The sequence below is a fragment of the Mya arenaria genome, chromosome 13, assembly GCF_026914265.1.
Source record: "Mya arenaria isolate MELC-2E11 chromosome 13, ASM2691426v1".
Lineage (NCBI taxonomy): Eukaryota > Metazoa > Mollusca > Bivalvia > Myida > Myidae > Mya > Mya arenaria.
Genome location: NC_069134.1, coordinates 2,851,151 through 2,867,183, shown reverse-complemented (window position 1 = coordinate 2,867,183; position 16,033 = coordinate 2,851,151). Strand labels below are relative to the sequence as shown.

The 16,033-nt window shown below is 38.1% G+C and overlaps 1 protein-coding gene across 1 annotated transcript in view; it reads left to right on the top strand.

The window, feature by feature from the left end:
• The first annotated feature begins 1,501 nt into the window (after positions 1 to 1,501).
• The window catches only part of LOC128213785 (nucleolar protein 4-like), a 38,917-nt gene continuing 24,385 nt past the window's right edge, over positions 1,502 to 16,033 (top strand). Inside the window, exon 1 of the mRNA XM_052919840.1 lies at positions 1,502 to 1,816. Coding sequence (XP_052775800.1) covers positions 1,502 to 1,816 — 315 coding nt within the window. The remainder of the gene's footprint in view (positions 1,817 to 16,033) is intronic.

The following is a 16,033-nucleotide window of genomic DNA, read 5'->3' as shown; positions in this document are numbered from 1 at the left end:
GCAATTTCAGATCGAGTTCAGCAGTGTCACGCCCTGCTTATACCACCCGGGATGCTAGCAGCATCGCCATGGTAACGGAACAGAAAATCACCGTCCGCACCTGATATTTAATAAGGAAAATGAGAGAATGAGGCCAAAAATCGATGTCTTGAAGCTCCCGTACCTATAATTTACCGTGGCTGCTAATAACACAGGTAAGTTGATCTTGCCATATACCGGTACGACACGGCACACATGAGGCCGTAATTAGACATTACGGTCCCTCAACACTCTGTGTTTTCCATGACTAGCCTGCTTCAGAAAAAAAATATTTTCATTAAAAGACTTTATTGCCATTGCGTCTCTGCATAATGACTCACGAGAAAAAAGCAAAATAATAGAGAAATAATTTCATTAAAATTAATTTTCTCTCTTCTTGGGACTAATTATTACGTTTTAAAAGAAATGCCATCGAGATTCAGTGAGAAAATATCGCTGTGTTTGCCACGGATGCAACCTTTCAGAATAAAGCTTTGTACGGGTAATATTATTTACGTTATATAAAGGAGTCATTATTCTGCTGGTCGGGAGACCGAGTGTGGCTCGCACATCCAGCGTGAGGTGTTATGCGAGGCGGCAGGTGCGCGTGGCAGCCGGATATAAGCTGCCAGTAAGACACCTACCGTCCACAGGCACAGTCAGGTAGTTCACAGTTGCCCGAAACTGCTAATAGCGCATTTCACACCCCATATCTCGATCCAGCGGTTCTCAGGAGCCAAACGACTGGCTGCAAACACAATATACCAATGTCTCTAAAAGTCCTGGCTTTAATGCCGAGCCCCGTTGTCATTCTTTCCAATTATCATTAGTTTCAATCCGCTCATTGCTAAACTGAATGATTCCGCGATCGGTCGATTACTCGCCGTAAAGTAAGTGATAATTGATGCGTCGGTATCTCCCAATATCAACTATGGCCAAGCTGCAATTTGCAGATCACTCCTTCCAACAAGCTGCGTTAAAGCGGCAGTTACCTCCCGTTAACGCTGCCTGATATGCAAATCCGATATCGGATATGAATATTCATAGGGTGCCACTAACGGGACAAGTAGCTGCGACACATCTGATTGGCTGTTGCGTCTCGTCATTGTCCCGGCAACAGAAAATGCTGACAAACAGGGCGAGGCGCGTGCTGATATTCGATGACAGAACGAAGACACGAGAACGTAAGACCAAGGTGTATCCCATTGACAGAGTGGCTGGTGACAGCCGCGACAAACCTCAATCGTCCGGTAGTCATAGAAATGGAATTTTAGAAATAGGATATTAGCGCTTTTTCTCAGCAATACAAGTGACAGTTGCAGGACGTGTAATTGACGTCGAAGCTTTACTCTTTCAGAGTGTTTAGACAAATGACAATAGCGCACTGATGTAAATTGTGCAAGCTATAGACTGTGGCAATTTTATCATTAGTTTGAAAAGTTTTTAAAGGAGCACTTCAAGTACTAACCAGGTGTGTTGAACAATGCTATCCCTGGACCGTCAATCCAGCCCGTTCCACATGAACGTGTGCGGAAATGGTATCTCGGAAGAGGGCCGCCGCTCCATGTACGAAACGTTCCAGGCATGGGCGCTCAAGACATACGGTGATAGCGGCAAGACGAAGACCGTCACGAGGCGGAAGTACGACCGGATTATGCGCATTCTCACGGGGGAGGAGGAGGCGAGCACGGAAAACTCTAAGTTCCGGTTTTGGGTGAAGGCGAAAGGGTTAAAGTTGGGACCAGGCACGGTAAACGGGCTTGTACAGAACGTGCTGTACGTCCCAGTCAAGCATCCGGTAAGTCGCTACATTGTCAACTGTGCTTTCAATGTCTAGCTTCACATCCCCGTTTTAATTATTTTTATTTCAGCACAGTAAACTTAATCCATCATCATCATCATCATCATCATCATCATCATCATCATCATCACCATCATCATCACCATCATCATCAACATCATCTCATCATCACATCCTCCTCCTCGTCGTCTTCACCTCATCCTCATCATCATTATTATCATCATCATCACCATCATCATCACCATCATCATCAAGAACAGAAATAGCACCATCAGTATCATAAGCAGCAACTAAATCAGTAGTTGTTGGTCGTGGTAGTGTTGTTTTGTAGCATCACCATCATTATCGACAACAACAAAAGCATCATCAGCAGTGACAACAGCAACAACAACATTGTCGAGAATAGCCGATTTTGTTTTATAAGTAGTAGCAACAGTAGTTGAAGTAGTTGTTGATGTAGTTGTAGTTGTAGTTGTTGTTGTTGTTGTTATTGTTGTAGCACCACCACAAGTGATTGTAGTAGTAGCAATTGTTGCATAGGGATTCTTGGCTCGCTCCGCCATTCTTAATCATTTAGAATTTACGTAATGTCGTGGGTTTTCTGCCAGAAGGTTGATGTCACTTTTACCCCCTTGCATTAAAACCACGATGTAATCCATACTACTACTATTATATAGTAAGATTGGTCGTTTGAACGCATGCACCACACATACGTACATGTAGTGGTTATTTGTGTTATTTACGAAACTGAATGTGTTGTTATTCTTAACGCCTTAAATAAATATAATTTATTATGTTGTTCAAATATAAAGACAGTGAATTAGTTCCAATTTTAGCTTAATTGTTAGTTAAATAAAGCAACAGGTTCCAATCCATAGTGATTTTGAAAGGTTGAACATATTGAAGCCCTATAAGATATATTCAGCCCGCAGCTTCATATTCACTTTGTCACGTTAATAAAACTTGAAACAGACCGTTTGTTGTACTACTCATACCCAGGGGCGATATTCATAAAACACGTTAGGTCATTCCTTAACTAATTTAATTTCCTACAATATATGTGGCCAAAATAAAAGAAATGTACGAGTATTTTATGACACAAAATCATATATTTTGAATCGAATCAATGAAAATAAAGTATTTCAGATGTTATCAAGCGATTATATCATGTAATGAGTGAGATGCTTAACTTAAGAAATTGACTTAAGTTAGGAAATGACTGATGATGTTTTCTGAATATCCGTCCATGCAGAGCACTATTTGTGGACACCTTCCTTTGATAAAGTTGTCCACCATGAAAGTATAAGTATATTGTTAGACAACATTTCTTTCATCATGAATATTTTTATTACCTTCATGTTCAATAAAATATATTCTTACAAGACGGCATTATAGAATGACAATGTAAAAATGATAATTTTACTTTTAAATGTTACTGTCTAACTAAAATGAACAGTGTCTAGTTTTGTTCGTTGGTGACATTCTGGATGGATCCTGCAATGTGTATTCCTATCAAACGTTTATTTCAAAGCACCATGGTAACATGCACTCATGCAGTATTTTACGCGTAGAAAGGAATACTTTATTTTAAATCACCTTTTTTTAAAAAAACCTTTCATATTGTACATAATTATGAAATACATATAGATTTAAGTATTTCCGAGAATGATATATCAGAAGTTTTTTTTAAATGCCGGCAATTAGACCAAATGCGTTATGGAGACTTGGCACGAGGATCCAGGTTGTAAAAAGTATTAATATTATTAAAAAATGGAATACTTATTTTCACAAAAGAAACAACACAAATCATGACATAACATTTCAACTCATTTCACTACATATGTATTCGGGTCGGAGTTAAATGGTTAAGAGGCCTCGAAACCTTTGTTAAAATCCCCATCCTGTTTCTTTCCAAAATGTCCCAAGTTACAAAGGAACAGTCCTATGTATTGTGTCTAGCATCAGTTGTACAGGAGTTTCAATGAGTCCTCTCAGTCTGCTGCACCGTTATTACAATGGCAGAAGCATGCTTGATGAAATACAATAAACTATATGCCTAAACAGAAATATATAAATTGTCAATGTTCTCGACATGAATGGTTCCACAAAGGTATACAGTATTGCGCCAGGAAGCGCGAGGCCACACTTCTCCGAAGTTCATCACGTGATCAATCCTGGGCATATTATTAAAATATATTATCTCTATATTCACAGTTCAAATTTACAATTAATTTTCTTTTAATTCACCACAAAAGCAACAACTTTAAGGATTTACTTCATCAGCTATGTTTTAAACCAAAAAAACATCTCTTGCCTGTGTGTATACAAAATTCTGAAAACTAATGTTTTTGCACTTTGGGAGCTGCTAAACTTAAAGTCCAATACATGCAGCGAAAGTTGGTAGAGGAATAGCAGAAAAGTGCTTCACTAAGCAACTGGAGTATGAAGCTGGTAAATTAATATCTGTACATGGACAAGTTCAACGTTACCCGAAATAAATACCAACATTAACCCTTCGCAGCTAATTTGCGCGTAGGTCACATTAACACTATAAACCAAGATATAATACACAAAAGGAAATAAATACATTTGATGGTATGATGTAATATTTTATAATTTCGTAAAACACATTATGTTTAATTATTCTCATTTAAGAGAGGTTCTTGAAGGTAAGCCTACCCAATATTACCCTCCCTAGAACCTTTGTTGAACGAAACGCAACGCTGTTGAACAATGTCCATACGTCCATATGACAACATATTAGTTTCCTTAAATACTATGCCAACGTTTCGTTTTGCATCTTTCAAGAGTCCACGAACTTTAAGGACACAAGGGAATTTAAAGGTTGGTAGAGATTAAGCGAGATTGTTTAAAGTAACCAAACTTGGCTGAGCAAAAAAATGGCAGAGTTGAAAGTTGACAGAGGCCGACCAACAAGCTAGGTCCATATTCACTAACGTCTCGAGTCTGAGATCAACAAGCTAGGTCCATATTCACTAACGTCTTAAGTCTGAGATCAACAAGCTAGGTCCATATTCACTAACGTCTTGAGTCTGAGATCAACAAGCTAGGTCCATATTCACTAACGTCTTGAGTCTGAGATCAACAAGCTAGGTCCATATTCACTAACGTCTTGAGTCTGAGATCAACAAGCTAGGTCCATATTCACCAACGTCTTAAGTCTGAGATCAACAAGCTATGTCCATATTCACCAACGTCTTAAGTCTGAGATCAACAAGCTAGGTCCATAGTCACTAACGTCTTGAGTCTGAGATCAACAAGCTAGGTCCATAGTCACTAACGTCTTAAGTCTGAGATCAACAAGCTAGGTCCATATTCACCAACGTCTTAAGTCTGAGATCAACAAGCTAGGTCCATATTCACTAACGTCTTAAGTCTGAGATCAACAAGCTAGGTCCATATTCACCAACGTCTTGAGTCTGAGATCAACAAGCTAGGTCCATATTCACCAACGTCTTGAGTCTGAGATCAACAAGCTAGGTCCATATTCACCAACGTCTTGAGTCTGAGATCAACAAGCTAGGTCCATATTCACCAACGTCTTGAGTCTGAGATCAACAAGCTAGGTCCATATTCACTAACGTCTTGAGACTGAGATCAACAAGCTAGGTCCATATTCACTAACGTCTTGAGTCTGAGATCAACAAGCTAGGTCCATATTCACTAACGTCTTGAGTCTGAGATCAACAAGCTAGGTCCATATTCACTAACGTCTTGAGTCTGAGATCAACAAGCTAGGTCCATATTCACTAACGTCTTAAGTCTGAGATCAACAAGCTAGGTCCATATTCACTAACGTCTTGAGTCTGAGATCAACAAGCTAGGTCCATATTCACTAACGTCTTGAGTCTGAGATTAAGACTTAAGACACAAAACTCAAACTGCACATCTTTATTTTGCTGTACAATACTTATTAGACGAAAATTGTTGGCAAATTGGCATTAACATTTTTACACATTGTCTGTGTTTCAAAATTATTGTATTTAAGATTATCATACATTTAAAAAATCGCTAATTTCAAACTCAGACTAAAGTCGTTAGTGAATACAGCCTCTAGGGCCATGGTCACGAACAGTCTTAGGTCCTAGTCTAGACACAGACTCATATAAGAAGTTTTATTAAATTACAACATTATTTCATTCTTTTTACATGAATAAATGTGCATAATTGTACAATTTTGATTATAATTAAATTCATCAAATTTCATCATCAAAACTCAACCGGAAAAAGAGTTTAACAATGATTTGAAGATTTGCAGTTTTGCCAAGTCAAAATGAACAGTTCTTCGTAGGAAATTCATTCAGCTTTATATAGATACTAAAATTGAGTGGTTCAGAAAATATGAGAAATTAAGTAGAGGCATAGATTCGTTATACATTTTCTTTTTTGTGATATCTTAACTCTTTAAGATAAGTTATTATATAAACACTATCATTTCAAGTTAAATTAAGATCTAAACTTAACACTTATGATGTCGTACGAAATGAAAATATTGATATTGCATACACAATGAAAATAATTATAAATTGACCATCTTGTTTATATATCTACAACAGCTGTAGCGTCCGTGACGCATCATTTACATATTCATTTTTTACCTTATTAATCAATTCATAATGGACACTTCCTTAAAGAACGTCTTGGAATATTCACATTGCTAAATTATTGGGATATTTTACTGGTAACGACACAATGCTGATGCAAAACCTGTAGTGTCCGTGACGCTGTAGTGTCATAGTGCTGTAGAGTCTGTGACGCTGTAGTGTCCGTGACACGCCCAACAATTTCTCCCATTAATTGAACTTATTTTAAGCAACATTTACTTTAATATTCAAGGTCTGGATGTAGTAGATAATACATTATATACATAATAATACATATTTTATTCAATAGTATATTATTTTTATGAAAATGACAATGTGAGTAATAGGACAGTTTTTCTCATAAAATAAAAAAAATAAAAAAATGCAATACAGTGGGGCTTGTTTTCCAGCATTAATGGTTAAACATTCACAAAAACACAGAATGTTTTGTCTTTATTTGTAATGATAGACAAGAGAACATTTCTAATGAAAGACAAGTGAAAATGCACGGAATCTACAAATGTCCGTTATTGAAAAGTGTCAGACTAAAATCACTGTAGATTATGCAGAAGAGTACAATTCCATTCATTGAATTCAGCTTGAATGTTCACTTCGTATTTACCCAAGTGCGAAATAGCTGTCCAAGAAACTGTGAAAATAGCGATAGTGTTTTAGAGCAACATTTCATGGTAACAATAATTGGGATTTAAAAAATGCTTAATAATAATAATAATAATAATAATAATAATAATAATAATAATAATAATAATAATAAATAATAATGATAATTGTTTTGAAATCAACTTTAGTTGGTTGACTCTTATATACTTAAGTTATGTATTTAATGTTGTATATATCGTGTACGTCTGCTTTGTAAAGTGACATAAATTTGGATATGCTAAAAGGTTTTATTTGTAAGACTGCTATGCGCGGCAGGGACTGAATAACATGAGTTTATAGAGCAGCAGTCGCCAATGCAGGTTAATATACGAACACTTTATAACCATATATGCTTCAAAGCAACTTTGATTGGTAGAGATTTATTCAGAAGATTGTTTGAGGACTTAATGTCAGAGTGGGAAATAGTTCAGTTTGGCAAAGAGGAGTATATTGGTAGAGTGTAGAAAACAACTTCAGTTTTTGTAGGCTAAAGCACCTTTAGTTGTATACTAGTTTTGCTTGGTAAATTTACTTTAATTGGTATAGGCTAGTATTGCATAAAACACGCGACGTAAGTAAATGTTGGTATTGTAGTGTGACAGCGATTGTAAGTACAAGCTCGTCAAATTCTATAGTCGTTTTAAGTAACTGAAACTGACAAAAGCCAATGTCAATTGTTTCGTGGAGAAACACGAGTGTTACACTAAAGTTCTGTAAATCAAGTCTAATACACTTAAGTTTTGTAAGTCACGGATAATACAGTAGAGTTTTGTAAGTCAAGGTTAATACATTAGCATTTTGTAAGTCGAGGCTAATACATTCGAGTTTTGTAAGTAAAGGATGAAACGGTAAAGTTTTGTAAGTCAAGTATAATTCTGTAAGTCGAGTTTAATACAATAGTGTTCCGTACAACACGTCTAATACCCAGAGTTTTATAAGTCATGGATAATACAGTAGAATTTTGTAAGTCACGGATAATACAGTAGAGTCTTGTAAGTCAATGATCGTACTTTAGAGTTCTGTCAGTCGGACTAATACACTAGAGTTTTGAAAGTCACGGATAATACACTAGAATTTTGTAAGTCACGGATAAAACAGTAGAGTTCTGTAAGTCAAACATCATACATTAGGGTTCTGTAAGTCGAGGCTAATACACTAGAGTTTTGTATGTCACGGAAAATACAGTAGAGTTTTGAAAGGCAAGGCTAATATATTAGAGTTCTGTAGGTCGAGGCCAGTACACTAGAGTTCTGTAAGTCGAGGCCAGTACACTAGAGTTCTGTAAGTCGGGGCTTATACACTAGAGTTCTGTAAGTCGGGGCTTATACACTAGAGTTCTGTAAGTCGGGGCTTATACACTAGAGTTCTGTAAGTCGAGGCTTATACACTAGAGTTCTGTAAGTCGGGGCTTATACACTAGAGTTCTGTAAGTCGAGGCTTATACACTAGAGTTCTGTAAGTCGGGGCTTATACACTAGAGTTCTGTAAGTCGAGGCTTGTACACTAGAGTTCTGTAAGTCGGGGCTTGTACACTAGAGTTCTGTAAGTCGGGGCTTATACACTAGAGTTCTGTAAGTCGAGGCTTATACACTAGAGTTCTGTAAGTCGAGGCTTATACACTAGAGTTCTGTAAGTCGAGGCCAGTACACTAGAGTTCTGTAAGTCGGGGCTTGTACACTAGAGTTCTGTAAGTCGGGGCTTATACACTAGAGTTCTGTAAGTCGAGGCTTATACACTAGAGTTCTGTAAGTCGGGGCTTATACACTAGAGTTCTGTAAGTCGGGGCTTATACACTAGAGTTCTGTAAGTCGAGGCTTATACACTAGAGTTCTGTAAGTCGAGGCTAATACACTGGAGTTCTGTAAGTCGAGGCTAATACACTGGAGTTCTGTAAGTCGGGGCTTATATACTAGAGTTCTTGAAGTCAAGGAAAATACATTAGATTTCTGTTAGTTAAGGCTAATGCATCTAGTGTTTTGTTAGACACGGGTTATACAGTTGAGTTCTGTAAGTCACGGACAATACACTAGAGATTTGTAAATCTAAGTCTAATGCACTAGAGTTCTCTAGGTCGAGTCTTATGCACTGGAGTTCTGTAAGTCGAGGCTTATACACTAGAGATCTGGAAGTTCAGCATAGTGCACTTGGGTTTTGCAAGTTGAAGATAATACATTAACATTCTGTAAGTTGTGGATAATGCACTTGAGTTTTGTAAATAAAAGGCTTATGTATTGGAGTTTAGTAAATAAAGGCTAATGTAGAAGAGTTTTGTAAATAAAGGCTAATGCATTGGTGTTTTGTAAATAAAGGCTAATGTAGAAGAGTTTTGTAAATAAAGGCCAAATACACACGAGTTTTGTAAATAAAGGTTAATGTACTAGAGTTTTGTAAATAAAGGCTAATGTATTAGAGTTTGTAAATAAAGGCTAATACATTAGAGTTTGTAAATAAAGGCTAATACACTTGATATTTGTAAATAAAGGATAATTCACTCGACTTTTGTTAATAAAGGCTAATGCACTAGAGTTTTGTAAATAAAGGCTAATGCACTAGAGTTCTGTAAAATAAAAGCTTATGTATTAGAGTTTGGGGAAAATAAAGGCTTATACACTGGAATTTGTAAATCAAGGCTAATGCGCTAGAGTTTTGTAAATAAATGCTTATGTTCTTGAGTATTGTAAACCAAAAGGTTTATGTATTAGATTTAACTTAATAAAAGCTAATAAGCTAGAATTTTGTAGGTCGAGGCTTATATACTAGAATTTTGTCAAGTAAGACGTTGTATAAATCAAGGTTCATGGACACGTATTTTAAACATAGCCGGTGCACTAGAGTTGGTAAATCAACACTAATACACTATGGTTGCAGGATATTTCAGTGCAATAATAATATATGAACACAAAATTGAGCCAAATCCAAAATGCAAATTTCCTGAAACATTAACAATAGTTGTATTTGTTCTGCATATGTTCTAAGTAAACAGTAAAATGTGAAAATCACAACACTCTCTGGTGGGTATTTCATTAATTATTCAGCACGAATATTCGAGAAAAATGAGTTTTGTTTATGGCCATACGGGACCGCGCCCTAAGCTCCCAAAATATTTGTATTATGGCAGAATAGAAAGCTTGATATATTTGGTGGATATAAGCTGCCAACTAGTTAAGTAAATGACCCACATAGGACTGTCGCTAAATTTTGTTCACTGTGACAAAATAATAAAGCTCGTCTATCAGTATTACTGTTCACTGTGAAACACGACTGTATACAAGTATGTTTACTGTGACATACGACTGTCGACAGTGTTGTTTACTGTGACACACGATTGTCGACAATGCTGTTCACTGTGACACACAATTGTCGACAGTGTTGTTTACTGTGACACACGATTGTCTACAATGCTGTTCACTGTGACACACGATTGTCGACAATTCTGTTCACTGTGACACACAATTGTCGACAGTGTTGTTTACTGTGACACACGATTGTCGACAGTGCTGTTTACTGTGACACACGATTGTCGACAGTGCTGTTCACTGTGACACACAATTGTCGACAATGCTGTTCACTGAGACACACAATTGTCGACAATGCTGTTAACTGTGACACACGATTGTCGACAGTGCTGTTTACTGTGACACACGATTGTCGACAGTGCTGTTCACTGTGACACACAATTGTCGACAATGCTGTTCACTGAGACACACAATTGTCGACAATGCTGTTAACTGTGACACACGATTGTCGACAATGCTGTTCACTGAGACACACGATTGTCGATAATGCTGTTTACTGTGACACACGATTGTCGACAGTGCTGTTAACTGTGACACACGATTGTCGACAGTGCTGTTAACTGTGACACACGATTGTCGACAATGCTATACAATGTCCCACACGAATATCGACAATGATGTTTACTGTGATATACGATTATCGAGAACAGGGTGTGGTATACGTGCACGTTACATCTGTCCTGTGCAAGGCGATACAAGACCATTTCAGAAGATAATAGTTAGTCAAACATTCACATGTTCTTGGGGTTCCAAGACATTTGACTGACTGCTGATGAAAACGTTTAAGCCGTAGCTGCTTTGAACACAGGATTCATCTATCAGGTGTTATTTAGGACAGTCTTTACAACACAGATTTAAAATGCACTGATAAGTAGTCGGCGGATCATTTTTCATCCGTTTTTACATCAATCTCATAATTACTTTGCTTTAGATGTTACTTGTAGGTGACACTATTTGTTAAGGGCGCAACAAAGAAAAGCAATAGTACTTATCGGGATCATCTGCTGGCACGGGAGAATTAATTCACGTGCGATAAGATTCACGCGCCGTCAGTCAATGGCTCGCGCGCTCCCTCGGCTGACATTGGTGCCATTAGCAGAAATTGCCACAAACTATTGTTTTTAGCACGGAGACAATTATTTGAATAACGAATACGGAACGCTTCAATATTCAGTGGCACCTGTTGATTAAATAGTAGATGGAACTTGTTTTGTTAAAAAAGCTCCCGAGTCAATCGACTGGAAGTCAATATCAGCGGGATGATTTACAAAGTAGCCTCCGTCAAGCCCACTCTGACGTTTGATGGTAATCACGGCTAATGCGAATTTATCTCAGTCATCACTCCGGTAATGCAGTGATCCTCGGCTCCAGCCTGCTGACGGTACACTTATCCCCATATATGACACTAAGTCCCAGTAAATAACAGACTTTCTCTTCCCGTTTCCCGGACGGGGAAGAGCGGGTCCTCGCGGGACGTCGCCTTAAAAGCCTTATAAGTTTGGGGAATCTCGGCCGGCTCTGTGCTAAAAAATAAGAGCGGGGTGAACCATCGATTTTAGATCTCATGGCGGCCCAAATCGGATAAGCGCGAGGATTTGTCCCGTATATTACTAACGAGCTGGGCCCAGGGACCTATTTTACGCGAATATTGGCAAAAAGTTCTGAATCACGTCTGCACCCTGTCAGTGTGCCGTGAACTTATTTGTGAAATATTTGTGAACCGCGGGGGATATTATCGCGATGCATGGTTGATCGCTTCCAACACGACGGTGATTTCCAATGAGACAGCCGTGAAAACTTGTAGAACTTCCCTAATTCTGTTTATCTAGACTTAGGAGTGCATTAAACATGTGTATTTCACTTCGGGCAAATTCTCTATCTCAAATATTCGATACTCTGGAAAATCGGAACAACACTTGGGGTGATATTCCTCCACTTTTCGGTCGAAACGTGATTTCGAACAAAGCAGGAATTTTACCGAATATACGACGAGAGAGCTTTCTCGGGGTAATTGTTCGTAATCCGCCTGACAGGTCTGGGAAAACATTTGCCAGGAATAAACTTCATCTAATGCACGTTTCTTCGCTTTAAAAGATGCCTAAATTGGATGAAATAAAACAAATTCACCATTCAATTACAATATTTATAATTCATTTAACAGCAGTGCTTTAAACGCTAGTTATATCACCGATTGGTTCTTTTTGACTGTTATTCGTATCAAGAAGTGTTCCCTTAATCCAATGCCAACTGCATTCCTACATACACGGTATCGCTACACGACTTCAAACATACCATTTGTATCCATGTTCAAAAGAGAATTGGTCTGGTATCGAAGACTGCCAGTATGACGGGTGGGTACGCCTGGAAGCCTCGCATGAGACGTCGGGAAGCCTCGCATGAGACGTCGGGAAGCCGTGGCACAGCCTTCCAAACTGTTCCCATTCCCTTGATAGTCAGAGATTGTTACAAGTGCCTATGGCACCCCTAAACTGTCAGACTCTCTGAAATAATTAAATCTCCGCCGTCGAGGCTGACACTCGAGGACGCCTGGAGAAAATGTCCCATTAACAGTCAACCATAATCTCGGCTCATCCTTAGGGAGTTTTTTCCCTAGCTTAACACTTTAAGAAGCCCGAATAATTCTCCCCGTAATAGACTGTGATTTCCTACGGTTTCTTGGTCCGCTATCTTTAAAATGGATAGGCACTTTGTTGGTGTCGTTATTATTCGCCGTGGGGCTGGGGTTTTGACATAAACGTGGTACAATTTCGATAACGAAAATGTTTTGTTTTTTCATTTAAAGAATATCTAACAAAGTGTTCACAAAAATAAATGTGCATAGAACTTACTAGTTTTACGTGTATTTGTCAAATCTCATGACTTAAATGATTATATGACTATTAAACATTTGCGGTGAAATATCACATTCATATTATACAAAATACAATAAAAGTTTACATGTCTGTTATAACGTTTTGAATAAGACTGTTCTATATTTGTATTAAATTGCTGGAGACAGAAACATACAAAAAAGAGAAAAAAGACACATTGCAATTTGCACAAGTAAAGTAGTTTCAGCCATCCAACCAGAAACCGGTAAATTACGCCGTAATGGCCGGAAGGCGGTGACTCTTGGAACCGGAAATCATCTGATGGCGGCATTTAGGAGCTGTCCCATTAGTAAGCGTCCCGAGAAGGCTGCTAGAGGCGGCGGACAGGAGCCTGCAGCGACAACGACAAAATCAATACGAACGTTAGAGAACAAGAGGAATCCTGAATGGAAGTGTGCGACTGATGGGTTTTAACAGCGGGAATTTAAAAAAAATCACCGATTTTGTCCTGGGGCAGCGCGGATTCTGCAGCCTAGGAATTATGACGTTTAAAGCCTTTCAGAGGAATTAGTTTTTGCTATATAAATAGGGTTTTTGCCAAGGTATGAAGGAATGAGCTACAGGGGACATTTCGTTCATTTGTATGGCACAAACTTGTACATAATGTATGGTGCCATGGCGAATCGAAAATATGTTGTAATGAAATAATAAATACACAAATATAACATAAAGATTGTCACACCAATCTGCAGGTTTTAGATTTTCCGAGAATATGAAATCTCCCGAAGAAGTAATTTCTTAAGCTATGGGATACGATTGCAATTTATTGGGTGGAATTCGTGACAAAAGAGGAAGCAATTACAGCAAAACGTGCGCACCTGAGTTTCGTACCTGGGCAAAACTTCGCCGCGAACTAGAATTCCGATATCGTATATTTTGTAACCATGGTAACGTAAACAAGTTTAAAATCCGATTCCCTTTGTGGCAGTCTAGGATGGTTTTGATTGAAAGTTTACGAGTTAGCATCCGCGAAACCATCCAGCAAATGATTGCCGTTTGCACGAGGAAACTATCAGGTGTTCTGTAATTTCCCCGCCAGAAGGATTTTGTCATTACAAGACTGCCAGGTAAATGGGTTTTATAGGCGCCATGTCCCCAAAGGGCCGTTACACATCCCATACCTTTATGTTTTATGCCCGTTGGTTTACGGAACGACAATGTTTTTGTCTTGAACCAAGCATAGCTGCACGAAGCTTGATGTGATTGACTTAAAATGTCGCTTGGTGGAAAACAAAGAAACAGGAGAACACCAAATAAAGGCGTTTTTGCTAGGTCCTGTTTTGGTGTGGTAATTTTTGTTCTGCCAGTAGTGCTGTTGACATAGGGTGAAAAATGTTGCCGTACGAGCTTGAGATCTTGAATGTAGGGGAACGATGTGAGGTGGGCTCAGGTTCCCGGTAATATCCCCTTCCTCATTACAACGGCCCGTTGTTTATGACTCGTTACTTCCAGCCTCTAGAATCTCCGTCATCTTCACTATGATTAACAAGCGCTCAGGTGCGCTTTCTGGCCGGCTTATATTTCACCGTATAATTTGCTTTTTAATAATCTCTCGTACTTCGATCTTTTGTGAAAAGATGGTCTGGGATATAGACTTGGTGTATTAATGATCTCGGGTTCCAGGAGAATTGCAAACACCGCTATTATGGGATACTGGAAAAATCCGTTGCCTGGACAACCATTTTATCATAGTCACGGTATAATTGTTGCAGCAAATCATGTGGATGTCTCCATACAATCCTCCAGTCCTGATATATAGCAATCCTCCAGTCATCAAAGCAAAATATTTCAATGTACTGACTTTCATAACATATATCACCACAAATCAACAGACTTTTCTTATATTAATGACTATTGTTGTTTAAATCTTTTTCGTCTAACCCTGTTACACTCAGCAATAGTTTATGAGTGACATTCGGTGAATTGATGATACTGAACAATGGATTTGTGTATTTGAAATGAAGAACATCATTATTGAAAAATAATTGAACATTAAATAACTGAAGGTACCTTTTTCTGGCGCAGTTTTATTATAGTACAGATGTATTCATTATATAAACTGTACCGAAATGGTTATAATGCTCTCGCGCACTATAGAACCAGGAGCGACTTGCCCATGCAACATACACAAAATGGATTATTATATCAAACAGTGAAATAAGATATTCTGAGATATGAACGTAAAATGTATCAATTAAATTAACCACTTTTAAAGATTTTCAACGTTCGGGTGTTAAAAAGTAAAGTAAAACTAACGAACTAAACTTGTAAAGAAATGACTTTTTAAGCAATGGGAATTAAGCAATATTTTATACATGTTGTAAGAAAAAGTTTCAATATCTGTCCAATGTTGTTTTTTTTTATAAACTAATGGTACCGTGATCCGAATGTAATCTGTGCAACATTTATGTATGCCATGTGCTCAAAGTTGTCACTGGAGATGCAAGTAACAGGGAGAGGAAAACAATTAAATAACAAACTATGGGGATTTTTACAAATTACAACGCAAATGCGATTATACAAAATAATAATGATCGTTAAAGATAAGGGAAGAACTGTATAGGAAAGCTCGAGTTGAGCTGTTGGGGATGTAATTACGGGGGGTTAGTCCCGGCATGCGATCGCGGATCTCGGGAACAGCCCGGGACCTCGGGGTTGGAGCGCTATCGATTCTCCAGCATCATGTTCATTAACGGAGTAATAAGATTTACATTTCAATGACGCTATCCCTCATGATCAGACCAACCTAATTGAAATACTTTG